This window comes from Jatropha curcas, chromosome 9, assembly GCF_041381405.1.
Source record: "Jatropha curcas cultivar XTBG-Jc1 chromosome 9, XTBG_Jcur_1.0, whole genome shotgun sequence".
In the NCBI taxonomy this organism is placed as follows: domain Eukaryota; kingdom Viridiplantae; phylum Streptophyta; class Magnoliopsida; order Malpighiales; family Euphorbiaceae; genus Jatropha; species Jatropha curcas.
In genome coordinates this window covers 14,044,365-14,059,597 of record NC_143159.1, presented here as the reverse complement: position 1 = coordinate 14,059,597, position 15,233 = coordinate 14,044,365, and the positions used below count along the sequence as shown (strand labels likewise).

The 15,233-nt window shown below is 39.2% G+C and overlaps 1 protein-coding gene and 1 non-coding gene across 2 annotated transcripts; one reads left to right on the top strand and one right to left on the bottom strand.

Annotated features, from left to right (window-relative positions):
- Window positions 1–405: 405 nt before the first annotated feature.
- LOC149493676 (small nucleolar RNA R71) lies at window positions 406–512 on the bottom strand. The gene has a single exon (XR_016322790.1). It is a non-coding gene; the product is annotated as a small nucleolar RNA R71 (small nucleolar RNA).
- Window positions 513–582: 70 nt separating this feature from the next.
- On the top strand, window positions 583–13,505 carry LOC149493675 (uncharacterized). The gene is made up of 6 exons (XM_089726301.1): window positions 583–1,284; window positions 1,378–2,197; window positions 3,095–3,286; window positions 3,407–3,722; window positions 4,257–4,777; window positions 13,303–13,505. The coding sequence occupies exons 1-6, from the start codon at window positions 583–585 to the stop codon at window positions 13,503–13,505; spliced, it is 2,754 nt and encodes a 917-aa protein (XP_089582427.1).
- The last annotated feature ends 1,728 nt before the right edge of the window (window positions 13,506–15,233 follow it).

Below are 15,233 nucleotides of genomic sequence, written 5' to 3'. Positions count from 1 at the left end.
CCACCTCGAGCTCATAGGCCATGCCTTAACGTTGGGTTAATTAATCTAGTAATTAGGTTAATTAAAATCGGAGTCACTTAGGGTTTTTCCTAGTTTACCCTAAAATAATTAAACAAGGTGGCGACTCATACATTCACGTGCATTTCTGCCCTTAGTCACATGCATTCATATGCTTATGATATTTGGGGTAGGGGTTCACAACATATAGCCAGTTTTCTTGAAATCTGTGATACATTCAAGATGAATTCGGTACCAGCAGATGCCATCAAGTTACGTCTATTTCCTTTCACATTGAAAGACAAGGCAAAAGCTTGGTTGAATTCATTACCACCAAACTCTATCACTACCTGGGAAGAACTAGCCCAAGCCTTCCTATCACAGTATTTCCCACCAGCAAAAACCGCTAGGCTTATCAAAGAAATAACCTCATTTACCCAGCATGAAAATGAGTCCCTATATGAGGCATGGGATCGCTATAAAGAGCTCTAACGAGTTTGCCCACACCATGGCCTTCCCCAAAATATATTGATTCAAACCTTCTACAATGGGGTGACACCTTCTACAAGAGGAACTATAAATGCCATGGCAGGAGGATCATTAATGAAGAAGACTACTAATGATGCAATTGAGCTACTAGAAGAGATGGCCAACAATAATAGCATATGGCCAACTGAAAGGGCTCAGGTAAGTCATTCTACTACTAATAATGAGTCTTCATCTTCTGCAAAGAATTCAGTAAAGAAAGTGCATGAATTAGATCCTTTAACCATGATGCAAGCACAAATTTCTGCTTTGTCTTATAAAATTGATAACTTAAACATAAGTAAATCAACACCTCTTATTTGTGACAATTGCGGTCAAAATGGGCATGTGTCAAATGAATGTAATTATAAGCATCCGGGTATGGAGGAGCAAGTGAATTATGTCCAAGGACAAGTTCGTGGTCCGTACTCACATACTTATAATACTGAAAACCGTAATTATCATAATTCCTTTTGGAGAAATCATGATAATCAGGAAAGGGGCAATCAGGTTAGTCAATCTCAAGATAGGCTGGGACAATTGACTAATAAGCTTGATAAATTTCTAGAGGGATTCAACCAAAAGATGAGTAGTCAAGATGATAGTTTTAAATGGTTAGAATCAAAGTTTGACAAGTTATTCAAAAATCATTCATCATCCATACATAATTTGGAGGTACAAGTAGGGCAGCTTGCAAGTGCCATTTCCTCACGTGAAGTGGGAAATCTTCCTAGTAATACAGAAAAGAATTCTAGGGAGAATGTAAGTGCCATTGCCTTATGAAGTGGAAAAATAGTAGATAAAATAGTTCCTTCGGGTACTGTTGTTAATGTTTTGAATAATGCAACTGTGGAGCCGGTTTGTGAACCGAGCATTGAAGTAAATAGTGCAGGATCAAGAGGACAAGAAACAGGAAAAAATAAGGGGAAGGACAATGATAAAACATATCAATCTAGGCCCCCTTTTCCGCAAAGGCTCAAGAAGCAGGAGCAAGATAAGCAGTTCTTAAATTTTATTGATAAACTGAAAAATTTGCATATCAACATGTCGCTCATGGAAGCTATCACACAAATTCCAAACTACGGTAAGTTCCTTAAAGAGTTGATCTCAAAGAAACGGAGTTGGGAAGATGTGTCGACAGTCACTCTAACTGAGGATTGTAGCTCCATAATCTCAAGTAAGTTACCTACTAAACTCAAAGATCCAGGGAGTTTCACTATACCATACAAATTAGGTAAAGTAGATTTTCCTAGATGTCTATGTGATTTAGGAGCAAGTATTAATTTGATGCCATTATCTCTCTTTAAGAAATTGGGACTAGAGGATGAAGTTAAAAGAACTAATATGGTTTTACAACTTGCTGACCAAACTATTAAAAGACCCTATGGTATCATTGAAGATGTACTTGTTAAGGTTGACAAATTTATTTTTCCAACTGATTTCGTCATACTTGACTTTGTTTATGATAAAAATTGCCCTCTTATTTTAGGAAGACCATTTATGAACACAGGGAGAGCATTAATTGATGTTTCAGAAGGAAAATTAGTCCTTAGGATAGGTGATGATGTCATTGAGTTTCATATAGATAAAGCTATGAAATATCCTATGGATGAGGGAAATTGCATGAGAATTGACATAGTTGATGCATGCATACAAGAAATATTTACCTTGGAAGGTAATGAAAAATTTGAAGAAGAAAATGTCAATATTGAAGAAGAGGAGTTTATAAATTTAAGACCTGAAATGTTACTTAGGGAGCATGAACCTTTACCACCATCAATTGAAGTTCCACCAATAGTATACCTTAAAGAGTTACCAAGTCATTTGCGATATGCTTTCTTAGGTAAAGATCACACACTTCCTATAATTATTTCTAACAAATTAACTGTAGATCAAGAGAATGATTTATTAAAAATTGTTAGAAATAGGATTAAGAGTATAGGATGGCAAATTTCTGACCTTAAGGGGATAAGTCCAAATCGAGTCATGCATTACATCAATCTTGAGGATGGACATATACCTAAGGCAGAAAGACAAAGGAGACTTAATCCTAATATGAAAGAAGTAGTGAAGAAAGAAATTATCAAGTTACTAGATGCAGGAATAATATACCCAATTTCGGATAGCCAATGGGTTAGTCCAATTCAGTGTGAGCCTAAAAAGGGAGGAATGACTGTAGTAAAAAATGAAAATGGTGAACTAATTCCTACTAGGACCACTACAGGTTGGAGGGTATGTATTGATTATAGAAAACTTAATTCAGCCACCAGAAAAGATCATTTTCCATTACCATTCATATATCAAATGTTAGAAAGAATTGTTGGTCATGCTTTCTATTGTTTTCTTGATGGATATTCGGGATATTTTCAGATTTATATCTTTCCGAATGACCAAGAGAAAACCACATTTGCTTGTCCATTTGGTACATTTGCGTATAGACGCATGCCTTTTGGATTATGCAATGCACCTGCAACATTTCAACAGTGCATGACCGCGATTTTTAATGACTACATAGAAGAAATTATGGATGTCTTTATGGATGACTTTTCTGTGTATGGTGATTCATTTGAAGGTTGTTTGAAAAATCTAGATCTTGTATTATCAAGATGTGAAAGTGCTAACTTGGTTTTGAATTGGGAGAAATGCCACTTTATGGTTGATGAGGGCATTGTTTTAGGGCACAAAATAAGTAAGGAAGGAATCCAGACAGATAGGGCAAAGATAGAAGCTATAGAAAAATTACCTCCTCCTACTACGGTTAAAGGTATAAGATCTTTTCTAGGCCATGCAGGATTTTATAGAAGATTTATAAAAAATTTTTCTATCATTGCTAAACCTCTAACTAACTTACTTGTTAAAGATGCATCTTTTAATTTTTCTCCAGAATGTTTAGAGGCTTTTAAAACTTTAAAGAAGGCATTAGTAAGTGCGCCTGTTATAGCAAAACCCAATTGGGGATTACCATTTGAAATAATGTGTGATGCTAGTGATGTTGTTGTTGGTTGTGTATTAGGCCAAAGACATGAGAAAAAGTTGCATGTGATATACTATGCTAGCCATGTTCTAACTAGTACTCAAATGAAGTATACAACTACTGAGAAGGAAATGTTGGCTGTGGTATATGCATGTGATAAATTCAGATCATACTTGTTAGGAGCAAAAGTCATAATCTATACTGATCATTCTGCATTGAAATACCTGTTTGCTAAAAAAGATGCAAAACCACGTCTTATTCGATGGGTATTATTATTGCAAGAATTTGACATTGAAATTAGAGATAAAAAGGGTTCTGAAAATTTAGTTGCAGATCATTTATCACGTCTAGAAAATGAAGCAGGACCAATAGGAGAAACTACAATTATAAATGAAAATTTTCCAGATGAGAATTTAATGTTAGTACAACATGTTCACACACCTTGGTATGCTGACATTGCAAATTTTCTAACTTCTAACATCATACCTCCAGATATGACTTATGCACGAAAAAAGAAATTCTATGCAGATGCTAAAAATTTCTTATGGGATGAACCGTTCTTGTTTAAAATATGTATGGATGGTATAATTAGAAGATGTGTAGGGGAAACAGAAATACAAGATATACTTATGCATTGTCATTCTAGTCCATATGGAGGGCATCATGGAGCAAATAGAACTGCTTCAAAGGTTTTGGAAAGTGGCTTTTATTGGCCCACTTTGTTCCACGATGCTCGTATATTTGTCTCTCATTGTGACAGGTGTCAAAGGGTTGGCAACATAAGTCGAAAAGATGAAATGCCTTTATCCAACATACTCGAGGTAGAGATATTCGATGTATGGGGAATAGACTTCATGGGACCATTCCCTATTTCACAAGGTAAAAGTTATATCTTAGTAGCTGTTGACTATGTTTCTAAGTGGGTGGAAGCACAAGCTTGTGTCACAAACAACGCCAATACAGTGGTCAAATTCTTAAAAGCATTATTTACCAGATTTGGGGTTCCAAGAGCAATCATAAGTGACGGATGTACACACTTTTTAAATAGATCGTTTGAAAGCCTTTTGAGGAAATATGGAGTACATCACAAGGTATCTACCCCATATCATCCACAAACTAGTGGTCAAGTGGAAATTTCAAACCGAGAGCTTAAGTGGATTTTGGAAAAAACTGTCAATTCATCACGAAAGGATTGGTCGCTTAAACTCGATGATGCACTCTGGGCCTATAGAACGGCATTTAAGACACCAATTGGGATGTCTCCATACTGTCTAATTTATGGTAAGGCATGTCACCTACCCCTAGAATTGGAATATAAAGCATATTGGGCAATAAAGTCTTTAAATTTTGATTTAAGCAAGGCTGGTTACAAAAGGAAACTTCAGTTAAATGAACTAGATGAGATCAGATTATTAGCATATGAAATGCCAAGTTATACAAGGAAAGAACTAAGAAATGGCATGATAATCAAATTCGAATCAAATCATTTAAGGAAGGAGACCAAGTGTTATTGTTCAATTCAAGACTACGCCTATTTCCTGGAAAACTGAAGTCCAGATGGAGTGGACCATTTGAGGTAATCAAAGTTGCAGAACATGGAGCATTAGAATTGAAGAATCTATCTAATGGTTCTACATTCGTGGTAAATGGACAACGGTGTAAGCTTTATTTAGGTAATAGGATTGAGGATCCACCACAGGTAACATTTTAAATCGATTTCATAAGTATGTATAATTTCAATAACTACTTAATATACTTTGTTTATTATAATGTATTATTTGATTATTTGTTTTTATCAGTTTCAAAAAAAAAAAAAAAAAGGAAACCCATCAAAAATCAAGTGTGCAGAGAATTCTATTTTTGCAGGAAGCCAAACTCGTGAGCGTGAAGAAAGAAAGTGCGAGCGTGAACATTGCAAAAAAGAGACAGAAACTCTTTTTTACAAAACTCGCGATCGCAACATCTATCTGCGGGAGCGCAAATTCTCCACAAGGGAAGTCAGAAGCTTCAAGATCCCCTTTCGCGATCGCAACAAATATCTGCGCGAGCGCGAGTTTTTGCAAAATAAGTCAGAAACAAGGAGATACCCTCTCGCGATCGCAATAATACCAAGCGCGAGCGCGATTAGGGCACAACAGAGGACAGAGGCCAGGTAAGAACCATTCACGAGCGTGAATTTTCAGACGCGATCGCGACTCCAGAAAAATTCCTGGCGCAATTCCACAAATCTTTGGCGCAACTTCCTAACGGTCAGAAATTTTCAACTGCCCTCTCACATTCCAATCAATTCTTCTCCTTCCCAAGGCATTCAAACCTGCAAAAACTATAAGTAACCTTTCAAATCCAATCAAAACTCTTCCTTTTCAACTTCCCCATTAACTACTCAACCCTATCCTTCCCTAAATTCATCTATATAAGAAAATCAATTCCTTTCCTTACAAACCCCCAAACTCGGGGCCCGCTAAGTTGAAAACCCGAAAAGGGCGGCTTAGGCAAAAATGGGTAGCTCGCTAAGTTGAAAACCCGAAAGGGCGGCTTAGGCAAAAATTAGAGCTTAAATAAATAAAGTTGGAAAGCTTAAAAGTCGAATGACATTCCCAATTAAAGCAATAAAGTCAAACAGTCCGAAGTCAAGCAGAAAGCAAAAGAGTCCAAGAAAAATAAATAAATAATGAAGTCTAAGTCCAAGTCCAAAAAAAAAAAAAAAAAAAAAAAAAAAAAAAAAAAAAAACGAAACATACATCCAAAGCCAAAGAACAAAATCCAAAATCCAAAGTCAAAGTCCCAAATAAAAAGTCAAAAAAGTCAAAATAAGGGAAAAAACAACAAAAGTCCAAAAGCCTATAAGAGTCTAGGTGTCCCGTCGCCTCCGTGGGGCAACATCCCCCGAGTCATCCCTAGCTGCTGAACTCTCTCCAACCTCGTCTGTCCGGGGAGCCAACACAATCTCCTCATCAGTCCCAACCTCATTATCAGCGTCAGCCTGAGCCCAACCTTCAAGTGCACTCAGCAGTGCGTTCCTCCTTGGCCTTTCAACCGGCCAGACAACGATAATGAACCAGGTCCGATACTCAGGAGAAGTCTGGACACCGGCAGGATTAGGTAAAGGCCTAACCATGTGATGGTCTCTAACCCAAGCCCTAAGGACGGCTCGGGTAACACCCGGAGTGATGGCTGAATCAGCTGAAGTGCCATCTACAATTGGGATAGTCTGGTCTATCCCCATCTGCCTCAAAACGCGCGAAGCGCAGTACCAAGTACAGTGTGTAAGGCCTAAAAGGTAAACCCGAGTATGGCGAGAGCTAACCTGGATAAAACGGGTGATGTCATACCAGGAAATGTACCACAGTACCTCATTTGGACCCAGCTCAATCAGCCATGAGGTCCATGCATCAGTAGACGGATGAGTGATCAGGATCCTCTGCATACAATACTGAGAGGGGTTGTAAGGCAAGAAAGTAGGAGCAGCAACCACTTGGAGGTAGTCCTCTAACCAAACCTGAGTAATGGATCCTTTCTATTACAAAGGAATGAACCAAAAGAAAGAAGAGACAATAAGCAATAGGAGATAGACCATACCTCCCCAAATTGATATGTTCTACCGTGGAGAGACTCTTAGTCCAATTGTGCATGTTGTGGTTATAAAAGGGATTCATTTTTGAAAAAAAGATCAGAAATTGAAAAGAATTGAAAGTTGAAATTGAAAAAAAAAATCTCGTTTTCTTACAAATCAAAGTGGATAATCATGCATACATATAAAATTTTCAGTACTAACCAAGTGCAGGTACAGTCAAAGTTCAGTACAGAAATACAGGCAAAGAAAAAAAACAGGAAAAATCTAGCAACCATGGCATCAGTGACGGGGCCTCCTCCTCCTCTGATCATCAAAGGCCCTCAGAGTCCAGGACGAAGAAAGTTCTTGCTACATCCCAAGCATCAGCTCCATCATCTGACTGACCAAGCCGTTAGGAACCTGGAAATCATACAAAAAACACAAGTCAATATCAAATCTCTTATGAATCCTTTTTGTGAGAGATTTATCAGTCATTAGCTCATTAATGTCCTCGGGAGGAAGATCCAAGCAATCCACATTCTCCATGGAGACCTCCCGAAAAGCTAAAGTGCCATCAGGAGTATGGTAGGAAATGTTGTATGGAAGACGTAGGTTGGCCAGGCCTGGATGAAGCGGCCTGGTAGCCTCTGAGATGGCCCGAGGAGCCCTGGAAGGACCTGACGGGCGACTAGGTCCAGCCTGAGATGGGCCCTCAACCGGAGTGGAAGAAGAAGGATCAGTCTGGGGCCTCCTCCTTGGAGTCCTGGTCGAGGGGCCTGAAGCCCGAGAAGAATGTGTGATAGGAGGCTGGGAAGGTGCCTGAAAATCATCAAACCGAGATCCGATAAGCTGCATCAGAAACATCTTGCAGAACTCATCATAATCTTCTCCCAGAATAAACTCCACATGTGGGAAGCTTTCAATATGAGCGTCGGTAAGCGTCATCTGCTTTCCCGCTCGCATGTCCTCGGGAGGGGGATAAGGGACGGAGCGGCAACCTCTGATCTGAAAGTCTACTCTCTTGCCCAGATAATAGCATCTCAAGACGGGATGTGACAAGACAACCCTCTGCCGAGACAAGGCCTCTGATCGCTTGAAATGGGGGTCAGCCTCAATCCAACTTTGAAGACGGGCATTCATCGCCCCCGCCTCAACCTATGAAAGAAGCAAATGTGTTAATAAATCCTTTTTATTTTCACATACTTAAAAAACATTATAAGACACTTACCTGCTCCACGGTGCAAGTATCAAAGAAGGTCCGCAGGTCCCTTAACGACTTTCTGCGTCGAACAGTTTGGAGGTTTGTTCGGTACCACCTCCAAGCCAAAGGTACCAGCCCTAATCCAAGATCAGCATGAATCAGCTCCGGGCAAGTGTAAGGAAAGTACTCAAATGCCCAAGTCTGCAAAACAGAAGCAAGAATCAATGAAGAAAAATCAATAAATAAACAGAAAAACACAGAAAGGGAGAATGTTCTTTACATTACCTCCCAAAAGTAGTAGGTCCTGCTGAGTTTACAGTGGCCCCGACTCAGATCACACATGTCATCATACATGCGGCTCAGAATAGTGCCGGCCCAGTCGTATTCCTCAAGATGGGCCAGGTTTTCCAAACTCTTCAAGATGGAAGGATTAAACTTATCCTTCCTGTTGGACCAGAAGGTCGAAGCGAACAGCAGCAACAAAGTGAATCTGGCCACCTGAGTAGCCGTCAGCTCTCCCTGCCTGTGTCTAGCATAAATGTCGGGGGCCTGGAGGGATAACCAACGTCTGGAAACGTTCAAAACGGGAGTAGTAGAGCTTGGCCCGACAATCCGGGGCAGGTCGATCCCTATCAGCTCAACCATCCGATCAGGAGAGACCTCAGTCCTCCAGTCATTATGCAGCTTGATCGGCCGAATGCCAAAAGGAATCCGAGAGATCACCGAAAAATCAGTGGGGGTCATTGTCATCTCACCCCAAGGGAAATGGAAAGTATTGGTGGTGTCCCACCATCTCTCGGCCAATGCGCCCAGTAAGTCCTTGTAATTGTGCCGAGCCATCTCAAGATGTCTTAAAAAGTCCAGATGAGAGGGACTGATAATGGCTCCGACCGGGTTGTTGTGGTCGAGTATCTCGAACGGGATTTCAGCAACAGAGGTCTCGCCTACGTCCAATCTAATGTGTGGATCCTAAAAGGTAAAGCAGTCTAAGAGTTATTCCTTGGTTCCTTACTAAGGGTAATATCTTAATTCTATCCTAGCATGCATACTAATAAAACAGTAAGTGCAGAAACATAAAAAAAAAAAGTTCACATTTTGGTCTCTAAGGCCCAAAAATTCCCAATTTGGCCCCAAAGGCCCAAAAGTTCACAATTTGGCCACAAAGGCCCAAAAGTTCCCAATTTGGCCCCTAAGGCCCAAAAATTTCCAATTTGGCCACCAAGGCCCAAAAGTTCACATTTTGGCCACCAAGGCCCAAAAATTCCCAATTTGGCCCCCAAAGGCCCAAAAAATGCCCAATTTGGCCACAAAGGCCCAAAAGTTCACATTTTGGCCCCTAAGGCCCAAAAAAAAAAGAAAAAATAATAAATAAACAAATAAAAGTGAAAGGGAGCTTACCTGGGCGTAGACGCCAGTTACGGATGCGTGAGTGTCAGCGTCTGCCGTGACATTAACTTCGTCGAGGGAAATCCCCAGAGACTCCAGAAAATCCTCGTCGCTAAGATCTGAGGAAACCATGGAGGAAGGAAGCTTTGAAGCTTTGGAAATTGAGAGAATTTTGAGAGAGATCTTTGAGTTGGAAAGTTTAAAATGAATGTAGAAGTGAAACTTCAGCTATTTATAAGGAAATAGCCAAAAGGCGGGTCTTCTAGACGCGTCCGATTTTTGCCTTCAAAATTTGTTTTTCAAACAACCACCGATACCCATAAATCATTTTTATGGTTGCCGGTGGGGGGCAACTGTGAATACTCAAATTTTGAGGCTCAAAAAGCCTGTTTTTCGGAACTGCAACCGGAGGCCATTCAGAAAAGTTCATCGAAAGTATGCCAATATGGTACTTGAAACATTCGGAAAATTACGAGGATCGCGGAACTGGTCCCGGAATATTTTTTGGAGGTACGGAACTCCCGAAAAAGCCTTTGGAACGAAAAACTAGCGAGTGGACAGGCCACGGCGGGAGCGCCCGCCCTCCAGCCTGTTTTTCCCTATAAATACAGCCCCGAATCGACAGTTTTACTCACTCGGTCTGTGTTGACGGACGCTCTCTTCTCCCCTACGCTCCTTGCGGTTCTTTTACTGCTTTTCTGCATTTAGTGTAGGCTTTTATTACTCTGCTGTTGTGATATTTGGTCACTTAATTAAATTAATTTTAATTAAATATTCCCCAAACGAGGAGCTTAATCTGGAATTTTCAAGCTGAAGCTAAGAAGCGGCCGCCGATTAACTCAGGTAATAATGAAACTTTGCCCATTTAATTTCAGCATTTTGTGCATATTCTCTTCTACTCCAATTCTGAATTAAACTGTTGCATAAATGCATTCACGTCATCAATTTGGCAAATAAACTGCCTCAATGAAAGATGATTAAGCTTAAATGTCCGGTTAATTAATAATCGTTGTGTTAAAGCCTAAATCTGACAATATTGGCTAAAGTATCTGGTCAATTAATGACTACGGTATAATCGCCTTTATTTCGAACAGTCCGGCTTAAGTCCAATTAATCAATAATTGTGGCTAAAAGCCTAATCAATCACATTTTTGGCAACAAATTGCCTATAATTCAAATAACCACCTTTTTGGCGACAAATCGCCCAACAAAGCCCCTTTGGCACAAGTGCCCTTAATCATTTTGGCGACAAATCGCCTAACCAATCTTTGGCAACAAATTGCCTAAATCAACCATTTTGGCAACAAAAAGCCCAAACATCAATTTTTGGCAATAAATTGCCCAATCAACCATTTTGGCGACAAAAAGCCCAAATATCAATTTTTGGCAATAAATTGTCCAATCAATTAATTTTGGCGACAATCGCCCAATCAACACTCTTGGCAAACAAATTGCCTAAATCAACCATTTTGGCAACAAAAAGCCCAAACATCAATTTTTGGCAACAAAAAGCCCAAACATCAATTTTTGGCAATAAATTGCCCAATCAACCATTTTGGCGACAAAAAGCCCAAATATCAATTTTTGGCAATAAATTGCCCAATCAATTAATTTTGGCGACAATTGCCCAATCAACACTTTTGGCAAACAAATTGCCTAAATCAACTCATTTTGGCTAGAAGCCTTCAAATAATCATTTTTTGCAAACAAATCACCTAAATCACATCAACTTTTGGCAACAAAATTGCCTAAATCAATCTTTTTGGCTAAAAGTCTTAAATCAACACTTTTGGCAACAAACGCCTAATCAAATCAATCAATTCTTTGGCAAAATGCCTAAACAAAATGCACGAAGCATACACACACTCATACATTAAGCATACCCATTCAAAGCCCTTTAAAAAAGGCCTATCGAACTACGTCGACTTTGATCTTCCATTCAAACGGAAGTACGTAGGCACATTTGGGATTTAACCCCGAGCGGCAAGTCGAAATCACTTAAACATTTCATTGGTCCAATTACATCATGTACCTTGCAAAGCATTCATTCATTGGTTAGTTCATCAACATGACATGGTCTCGGGATCCACCTCGAGTTCGCAAACTATGCCTTAAACATTGGGATAATTAATCTAGTAAGTAGGTTAATTAAAATTGGAGTCAACTTAGGGTTTTTTCCTAATTTACCCTAAAATAATTAAACAAGGTGGCGACTCACACATTCCGGTGCATTTCTGCCCTTAGTCATATTCATTATATGCCTATTTTTGGGGGAGGGGTTCACACCTGGCAGTTGCGTGACGGAGCTGTTCATGCCCAAAATATCATTTCTTTACCCAGATTAGTTGCGTCACACAGCTATCAGATCCGTAACGGACCTGGAGGTTGCGTGACGGAACTGTTCATATTCACGGTTTCATTTTATTTTTAATATTCTATTTTTAATTGTGGATCTAAAATATACGGTTGATGGATCTGGAGTTTTAAGAACAGTTAGGTCACGCGACTACTAGATCTGTCACTCAACTGTTCTTCTAAAGAACAGCTGCGTGACGCGACTGTTCTAGGGCACCAGAAACAATTGTTGTTCTTTCAAAAATTAAAGAATTTTGTACAAAATAAAAATTAATTTTTCTAATAAATCCAAAGACAACCAATTGTGAGCAGATTGCAATTTAATTAAGTTTAGAATATTAAAATGTAATTATGCATGATTTTGGGTTTTTTTTGGTTTTTGGGTTAAGATTTTTAATCGGGTAGAATGTATTTTTAGGTCTAGTTTGTGGCCCGCCTTTAACCATAAGGCAAGAGCGGGTCTTTTATTTATGTGATTTAACTGCTTTAGTTTGAATGGTTTGGATGATTATGGATGCGATGATTGAATTTGATTGAATTTGATTGGGACGATTAATTAATTTTCCGCATAAGAACTCGGTTCAATCCATTCGGGTTGGGTTTAAGTAAATTAATAATTTGGCTTTTCTAACTAAAATAAATTAGAAATCGTAAGGTTAAAAGAGGCCGATTTTTCAGGCGTCGGCTTCCAACAAGCTGGTGTACCCAATTCCCTTACCCAGAACCGCATTGGTTCGCTTGACCAGTCTTTTAAATAATTTGGCCTTGAATAAAATTGGGTTTAAAATGGAGTCACTTTTATTGGAAACGGTCCCATTACCGAAATAATGGGTGGCGACTCAAAATATTTTATAAGACCGATTTATCGACATCGTATCCAAAATGTTTTATCGCCACTGTTCAAAAATAAAAATCACATTTTCCATCAAAACAAAAAGGGAATGTTTTTCGTATCGCTCGGGGGCAGTCGATGAAAACAATAGGACAAGCAGAAAGACAATGAACAGTGGTGTTTGCATAAAGGGATCAAACTACAGTGACGAGTCAAATGATTTTTTGGCAAATTGGTTGAGGTTTTAGAGTTAGAATATCCATCCCTACCAATCAAGTGCACAATTTTATTCAAATGTGAATGGCTTGATCCTACGCCAAACATTGGCATGAAGGTTCATCCTAAGTATAATCTTGTGGATATTGATCAAAGAAGAAGATATACGAAGTACGAACCTTTTGTGTTGGCGATGCAAGCTGCACAAGTTTACTATGTCCCATATCCATCATTGAAATGAGATCGTTGCGATTGGATAGCAGTATGTAAAATCAAGCCTAGAGTAGTTGTTCATGCAGTTGAAACCAAACAATCTGCTTTACTCACAATATCTGAGCCAGTTCAAGAAGTTGCGGTTGATACACAACCGATGCAAGTTGTTGAAGATTTAACGGATAGACTGGATGATGAAAGTGAAACTTATGTTGAAATAGGAGCATCAGATGATGAAGAGGAAGAAGATTAAATTATCATGGGTACCTTAGAAGACAAAAATAGAGAAAAGGAAGAAGAAGAAGAAGAGGAAGCAGATGATGATGAAGACAGAAATACTTAATGTATTATATATTGTGGATAATAAATTAACAGATGTATATATAATATTATTAATGAAGAATTTTAATGTTATTCACTTTCTTTATACATATTTACCACATGTGCTACAATTCATATAATTGTATACAAATGTAGGTTCTGTTATCTGTAGTACAGATGGCTAGAGGCAGGGCGATTGATTCAAACGCGTCTGGCTCCAGTGGTCCGCGTGGAGATCGTGGTCGAGGACACAGTACACGTGGGCGAGGAGGGACTATCCCTCCTCCTTCTTCTTGAGGTACGTCTGGGGCTTCATCCTCCGCTCAGCCTCCCATGCCTATCACTTCCTTATGTTCCTTCCTCTTCTACCCTACTTCCTGGACCAGCAGAGTCTTCACCAGCTTCACAGTCACCTACTGCACCAAGTAATTATAAATGTTGTTGACTGTCATTTCAGTTATATATTAATTATTTATCTGTATTGACAGCATTTGTCACTTCTTTTGCAGCTTCATTAGAGCCACGTGACAAGCTCAGTTTGGCAGTGGGACAGTAAGTATTTATTTACTTTTTCCTTTGAACTTGGTTTTGTTCAGATTTTGATGCTTTTGTCTACTTATATTTCACTTATGTTCTTTTTCTCAGATATATCCATCTTCTCGAGCAGCAAGGCAAATTTTGAGGATAATCAAGCTACATCTCGATAAAGATGGATGCACATGGGATATTATACCATAAGAGGTGAAAGACTTTTATTGGAAAGAGTTTCAGGTATGATTTGGTTCAAGTTATATCTTCATTCAATGTAAATAATAATCAAGCTACATCTCTTTATTGAAATTTTATTTTTCATTTTTGCAGTATGGGAAGAGGCTATTACGGGTATGCTAAAAGTGGCCTGGGAGAAATTGTGCGCTCTACAGTATGCTGACTTCACTTATAAGATGCGAAAAAGCGGTAAGAAGCAGTAGTGCATGTCTCAGGAGAAATGGGAGAGTTGACAAAGGCTTGGGAGGATCCTGCATTCAAGAGAAAGTGTGAGATATTTGCACAAAACAGGCATAGTGAGACTGGCAGTGACGGAGCAAGACCTTCACGACACACAGGCGGATCAATATTTGCTAAAGAGACATCTCGATTATTAGTGAGTCAATTAGTTACAATTACAAAACTAATGTTTAATGAAATGACACCATATTAATATATCATGCATAAAAATTCATTACAGGCTAAAAAATATGGTCGTGAGCCCACACCGATGGCGGTGTTCACTTACACTCACATAAAGGACCATGATGGAAATACGTTTGTCGACAGACGTGCATTGGGCGTCAATGTAAGTAACAATGAAGAATATTTACATTTACTTTCTAGTCTTCTCTTACGTGTACAAGTTCAATATAATAAAGCTTGCAGTTGCATTAATTAATTAATTTGTTGTTTTCAGGAGAACTATAGTACAGCTCGCGAGCGTGTTGTTTCTTCTCAGGCTGAATCTGAACCTGAGTCAACAATTGATGAGTTAGCACTTTATTTGGAGGCTGTAGGGGGCAAAAAGAAGAGGAAAGTATATGGCATCGGGTCTCAAGCATCACAATTTTACTACGGCTCAGCATCTTACGCTTCTACAGCCTCCTTAGGACCACAGCCCGACCATAGT

Coding starts and splice junctions, on each gene's coding strand:
- LOC149493675 (XM_089726301.1), top strand. CDS start 583: ATGGCAGGAGGATCATTAATGAAGAAGACTACTAATGATGCAATTGAG. Junction 2,198..3,094: donor AGAAATATTTACCTTGGAAG/GTAATGAAAAAT, acceptor ATTCATTTGAAG/GTTGTTTGAAAAATCTAGAT. Junction 3,287..3,406: donor TCCTCCTACTACGGTTAAAG/GTATAAGATCTT, acceptor ATTTTTCTCCAG/AATGTTTAGAGGCTTTTAAA.